The 6,929-nt window shown below is 42.6% G+C and overlaps 1 protein-coding gene across 1 annotated transcript; it reads right to left on the minus strand.

The window, feature by feature from the left end:
• Positions 1-650: 650 nt before the first annotated feature.
• Positions 651-3,899, minus strand: LOC104516182 (cGMP-inhibited 3',5'-cyclic phosphodiesterase A-like; the record flags this gene model as incomplete). The annotated part of the gene is made up of 2 exons (XM_010160423.1): positions 651-805; positions 3,639-3,899. Coding segments are annotated over 2 exons (416 nt in total), but the record flags the coding sequence as incomplete, so codon positions are not given.
• Between the last annotated feature and the right edge of the window lie 3,030 nt (positions 3,900-6,929).

Below are 6,929 nucleotides of genomic sequence, written 5' to 3' on the forward strand. Positions count from 1 at the left end.
TTACGATTGTTGCATTTGCAGGAGTTCATTCAGGGAACCCTAAGCACTCCTTACATTCTGGCACTAAGCGTGTACATGGGATGCAGGGCACGTACAGTGCCGTGTGGTCTGACGATACTGCATTTCTATGGACAGAAAACCACAAAATATTTTAAGAGGGTCCATTAAAAATCAGGGTTTGTGTTCTGGAAGTTAGCATCTAGAGGCTGGAGAAGTGCTTCAGGAACTGGTTTGATGACAGGAGCACATGACTAGATGTGTTCTTAGAAGTGATGTTCAGCAGCTGGGTTACTTGTTAGAATTTTTTCTTGGCTGGGCAATAACCATGGAGGAAGCTGCTGCATATCTAGAAGACTTTAACCAGATAACTTGCCTCGTTTCCCATTTTATTGTGCAATTCTGCACTTTGCTAGCATAAAATAAAATTTTAAAAATAAGAAGTAGTTTACTTCACAATAACAGGAATAGTTTGGGCAAAATCTGACTAAAATTGGGAATGCCACTTCTTTGGCAACCCAATTTAAAGAAACCTGAAGAAAGGGTTCTAACACACCTTGGAGTCTGCATTTTAAAATGAGGGACATTATCACACAGAACCAAAGAAATTTGCTCAGAGAGAGATACAAAAGAGAGAGGAGGTAATTTGCAACCTGGATGAAGATGATTCATGAGGTTTGATGCTGGCACTGCGATCCCTTCTCACTGGAGCTGGCTCCAGTGTAGGTAATCCTGTGGCTGATGTTGTTGTGGTCCAAGTTGAGGACACTCGTCTGAGCAGTCCTGGAGGCAAACTTCTCCGCAAGCGCTGAAGAGAAATCAGATGCTTAGAGTTTATATAGGTTTAAAAAACTTTATCCATGCAGAGAAAAATATTTCCATTCAATTAACTTTGCCTGACACCTAGTGAGGTACTTGAAATTTTGATTCTCCCAGGTATCATGGTGCCTACTTTCTATTCAAGTCAACACAGTCAGTGCTTTAAATGCTTGGAGGATCTGGACCATCCTACCTCTTTCAGGTTTAAAAAAAACATATGTATCCACAACCCCATAGCCCCATATGTTCAACACTTGGAGCTCTCACCGGAGTCAGCCAATATTGGTTGTGCACTTTAAAAAATTTTGGTCCTATGTGATGTGGCCAAAAGCACTCAAATAAGTGATCAAGGCCACAATACCCTTGGGTTGGAACATCTGTCATACGGGAAAGGCCGAGAGATCTGGGATTGCTCATCTTGAAGAAGGGAAGGCTCAGAGGAGATTCTAACAATGTATATAAATACCTGAAGGGAGGGAGTAAAGAAGATGGACCCAGGCTCTCTCCAGTGGTGTTTAGTGAACAGGACAACAGGCAACGGGACACAAGAAATACAAGAAATTCCATTTAAATGTAAGAAAATATTTTTTACTCTGAGGATGATTAAACATGATTAAAAGACGTTGCCCAGACAGACTGTGGTGTATTAATGGAGATACTGAAAACCCAACTGGACATCTTCCTGAGCAACCAGCTCTAGGTTAAACTTAAAAAAAAAATGCTCCAGGCTCAACTTGGTTGAGGGACTTGAGCTGAAGGACTGGACTGCATGATCTCTAGATGTACTTTCAACTGTTCTGAGATTTAAACTGTCATGAATGCCAGAATCAGAGATTCATGGCCAGAAAGGCTGTAAGAAAAATAAGGGAGAGGAGCTCCAACTTTTTTCCCCTGCTGTATCTACCCAATCCAAAGATCATCCACTAAAATAAAACTTTCATGGTCTGAGACCTGATGTTTTCTGAAAAGCAGCACTATTTAGAGCAGATTTTTCTTGACCACCCTGCATTTTTATTTCACCTGACTCTTTTTTTCCTCCACGAACAGGAATCATGGTTTTTTTCTGAATTTTTGAAGGTAGAGATAATAAAAGATGATGATAGAAAGTCCTTGTGGATCCAGATTTGCTGTTGCAGATGATATAATTTTGTAAGATGTTTCTCATGAAGTGTTTATGGCTAAGAACTAAAATAAATATGTCTCCGTGATGGAGAGCTTTGCCTTTGCCAGAGGGTTGAAGAGATATGAGATGGAAGACACTTGTGGTTCTGAAGCTCAACTTACAGATAAATGTTAAAATACTACCTCCTTACCCAAAATCCTCAGTTTCAGATACTTAAGGTAAGACCCTAAATCTATATTTAGACACTTAAATAAAGGACTGCAAACTCTTAGTTCTATGAACCGTAATACATTTACGTCAGTGAATTCTTCATCCAATTAGTCCTCTGTAGCATTAACTCATTTATTCATCCCTCATCCCTCTTCTCCTCACTAGGTATTATGCAACAGCAAACTGGTATCTGTTCAGTGTGTTTGCTCATGTGATGGCACTTAACTTTTCCCCTCAGAGCCCAGAGTGCATCCATTATAGACATGTACACTAAAATAAACTGGAAAATGCACTTAAAAACCTGTGAGCATCCATTTCATACACACAGCTGCTACACAGGCAAGCAGGGTAATAATTATCAACACACTGGAATATATTTTTAAAAAGAATCACAAGTGCTGCAATTCAGATGCTGGGAAATGCTGGAATGAATGCTGGCTGTGCCATTTTAACTGTTAAAACTTAGAAGCCTTCACCTATGCGACGTGCTCTGCCTGTATTTGATTTTACAAGGGAAATTGCAATACAAAATTATTTTCATTTAGTTTCAAAACTGAAATGTAAGCCTTGCAGGACAGCTAATTAGCAACAATCTTGCAATTCAAACTACTTCAAAGCTGATGTGTTCTTTCTAGTTGTTCACTTACTAAATGTGGGTGGTTAACACTTGGTTATTTCCTGTTGGATTCCTGAACATTCATAAAGCCATCTGTCAAGGCAGTGATATATGTATTTTTTTTGTTTCAGTCTTCTTTTTCTTCTCAAGACTACTCATAAGCTCACAATATTTGTCATACCAAGTACTGTGGCGAGTGGTTTTTTTTGTTTGCTTGGTATACAACATCCTAAATTTGATCCAAAGCACCTGGAGGTCATCAATAGAGACTTTTTTCATTGACTTCTGTAGGTTTCACGCTTCTAGCTGGGCTGAGGGAAGGAGAGACTGAACTTTATACAGAATTGTTAAGATTCCAGTCTTCAAAGTGGGCAAAAAGGTCCCTCATATTGCTACTTAATTCCCAACCGCTCATTGACTAGGACAGTCACCTCACATGCAGTGGCTCAAGTCTTTTGTGTGGGAAGAGAATTTCCCCATTTTGAGAGGGAGTGTGAGAAGTAGCAGGGCAAACTTGTGAGTCTGGATGCTGAAAGGCTTTTGCTTGCTCTGCTGCCTAACAGTTCTCTCTTAAGCTCCAACCAACACCTGCGAGGAAATATGCTCATCATCCGTGTGAGCTATCCTGTGTTGAACATCATCTTCTAAAGATGCCCAAATGAAAGTTAACCTGGCCATGAGCTGAAGGATACACAGGGATTATCTTAATACAAAACCAACAGTCTACTTAAGTGCCCTTTAGCAGCTGAGTATGATTACTGCATAAAATGTTAATTTGAAGCAAGCAAGCCAAAAGCCCAGTGACATCTCCTACTAGTCCAGTGCTGTTCCTTTAGGGAGGGCCAAGATACAAGATGATAGACACGGACTCACCTTGGGAATAGCTAGTTTCTCTCCTTTTTCCGGGCATTCCTCTGAGTCGGAGCAGGCGTAGTTCTCACTGAAGGACACCAAAGGGTTCACCCTTGGCTTGTGGATGGCCTGGAAGGTTAACTGCGTATTAAGCAGGTTGCTCACTGTTCTCAGCGAAGTACACACGTTGGGGGGCAGCGAAGGATCTGCCAGAAGGTCTGTAATGAGCCCATGGGCTTCACCCATGACAGCAATATCCACTGTGATACTGGTACCAGAAGACTAAAGAAGACAAAAATAATACATGTAAGACAACGGAAGTGAACAACCCACTGAGAAGTACCTACAGCGGTGAACCCTCTCCACAATTTTTGTTAAAGCAGTAACCCACACAGCGGAAAAATAACAACATGAAATAACTATTTAAATAAGGAGAATCATGCTGAATAGATCGATCATCAGGCATAATGCTCCGCAAAGAGTTTGGAATTTCACCATGCCTGATTTCACAGCTTTCACCATCTGCAGCTGACTTAACCCATCTGAACGAACTGTTCAGGCTCCCCACGGAGACACAGCCAGTGGCCAGGGGCTATTTGCACGAATAATTTTTGAGACACAGCTTAGGGTGGGAGGAGTCTCCCTTGAGAGAGGTCTTTCTACTAACTACAGAAGCCTCTAACGTTCACTAATGTTCAAGCTGATGCTTAGATGAACAAAACGGATCCCAAGCATATACTGAGAATTTTTAAACATTCTCATGATAGCATTCTGGTATGGTGACAACAAAATTCTTCTCCAAGCAATTGTTTATTGGCTAGCTACACCAAAATTGAACTAGAGTAAAAAGTGGATTTTCCAAAACCTTTTTTATTCAGACAGAAGTGACAAGAACAGTTACTCTACAGACTCTGCAGTATGACCAGTTCAAATGGTCCTTACTTTCTCTTGGGTTTGAAAAATATACCTACTTTACATATATAATTTAGGAAAAATTACAATCTAAAGTGATGCTTAAGTAGAAATAATACCAAAGAGCAGCTCATATCACTGGCAAATCTCACACAACCTACCCAGTATATGTATATAGTTGGTCTATAAATGATGCACTGCAAGGAGTGGCCCAGACAAACTGTTTTTATAGACGCAGTCCCACCATCGTGCACACAGCTGATCCAACACAGCTGTAGCACTGGGCTTCCAGTGCATGTACAAGAGGGTTGATCTATAAATGTACCTTTGAGTTTCTCCAGAACATCCTGACATTCAGCAGCTCCAACTACCATCTGTCCTGAAACCCAGTAGGGCAATATATTGGCACTAAAAGCAACAGTCTGTTGCCAAAAGCAGGAAAGTTGTCAAGCCTGTGAATTGACAGCTATATGATACAATTGCAAAAGACTGAGGATCTTTAAAATCTACTAGAAGAACAGTGAGACTGTATGCACACAAAAGTACAACAACTAGGAAGGCAGGAGGCATATGAACTTTCAGTGCAGCAGTGACATTTCAGCCTCACTGGCTGGTGCACTTAAAAAACATCATAAAAGCTGCACGGAATCGCTAATTCAAGACACTCCAAGCACGACCATTTTTCCTTTGCACATAAAGCTCAATCCTGCTGCTACTGTTTGGGATTCTTCAGCAGGTGTACGTGCAGTTTGCCAGAGAGACCATTCCAGGAGATTTTGCACTAATTTGTTTTCATGTATTTCTTAGAAAAATGTAAGATACACAGTTTTCCAAATGGAGAAGTTATGCCTGTGAAAAAAACATATGGGTTTCTTGGAGTGGCAAGTACACAGCATGGAGAATTGGGTAGACGGCTTAGCAGGAGATTGATCAGAACCCCAGCCAGGAGCGACTCACCAGTGACAGCACTGATGGACTTCACGACACCTCAAACAGCAGCGTGACAGAGCGGCACACGGCTTCGTTCTTACAAAAGGCTTTACAGGCAACAGCAAAGTATTCATGAGGAAAGCGATATATTAGCTAAAACTCTCCCCCGTTGCCTAGCGTGGCCATCAGGCCCTTGGCAATAGGTGTTTCACTCCATTGATCCATTCCTCATGCCCTGCCTGTCGCTAACACAGATGTAAAGCCACAGGACCAGAAGACAGGCCTCCTCGCCCACCATCCTCTCATGCAACCAGAAAACCAGGCTCTTCTTCCCACATTTCTTTTGTCATGATAGGAAATAAAACAGAAACTGTTTGATATACTGAACTGCTATTTCATCCTACTGAAAAAAAATAATGGCTGAAGTTAATTTAATGGCTCTTTCATTGCTTAACCTCTCAGGAGTGCACGCAAAGATTCTGGCAGATGTTAAAGAAAATTCTTAAATTAAAAGAAAAGGCTTGGGATGAGAGGAATTAATTATCTATCCTAACCTCAGCCCTGGAAAACAGACCAAAGGGGAGTGAGGGAGAATACATCACTCAAAGTGCGATAGAAGCCTCATATTTTCAGCAAAACTGCATAATCTCCAGTTTGAAATTCTATTAAGCCTGGAGCCTGGAGTTGTTGACTGCCAATCAGAGACAGAGATTAATACTTCAATGAAGTAAACAAGTCTGACTCAGCCGGCCATAAGCCGAGGCCCAGATTTTGTGCAGCAGTACTAATATTTTGCAAAGCAGCCAGCATTGTTCTCCATGATTAGTACCAAGTGAGGAGAGGGAGAGCCCTTCTCTCCTCAACAGTGAATTTCTGCCACATGGCCTCTGACATGTGGGGAGGCCCCTGTCACCTCCTGGTGACCCCTGCCCCTTGACTCTGGGCCACTCTAGGTTTCTCCCACTCCAATGCCATGGCTGAGGAAGAGGGATCATAGAATCATGGAATGGTTTGGGTTGGAAGGGACTTTAAAGCCCATCTAGTTCCACCCCCCCTGCCATGGGCAGGGCCACCTTCCACTAGACCAGGTTGCTCAAAGCCACCTCCAGCCTGGCCTTGAAGACATCCAGGGATGGAGCATCCACAGCTTCTCTGGGCAACCTGTCCCAGTGCCTCATCACCCTCTCTGTGAAGAATTTCTTCCTGACATCTAATCTAAACCTCCCTGATTTCAATTTGTACCCAGGGATACTGCACGCCAGGCCTGCATCCTTCCTCCAGAGCTGCGCCTGCACCTCGCTGCGAAGGACAGCCTGCGCTCACATCGAGTTAGGCATTCACACACGCAACGCACAGTAACACTGCTGCCTTCCATGCCCACCAGAACAAATCGGTGGAAACCAAGTGATTCTCCTGGTGGAAGAGTCCCTCACACCTGGGAAAGGCTTCAGGGCTTGGCCATGGTACTGC

Source organism: Eurypyga helias, unplaced genomic scaffold (assembly GCF_000690775.1).
Source record: "Eurypyga helias isolate BGI_N326 unplaced genomic scaffold, ASM69077v1 Scaffold34651, whole genome shotgun sequence".
Lineage (NCBI taxonomy): Eukaryota > Metazoa > Chordata > Aves > Eurypygiformes > Eurypygidae > Eurypyga > Eurypyga helias.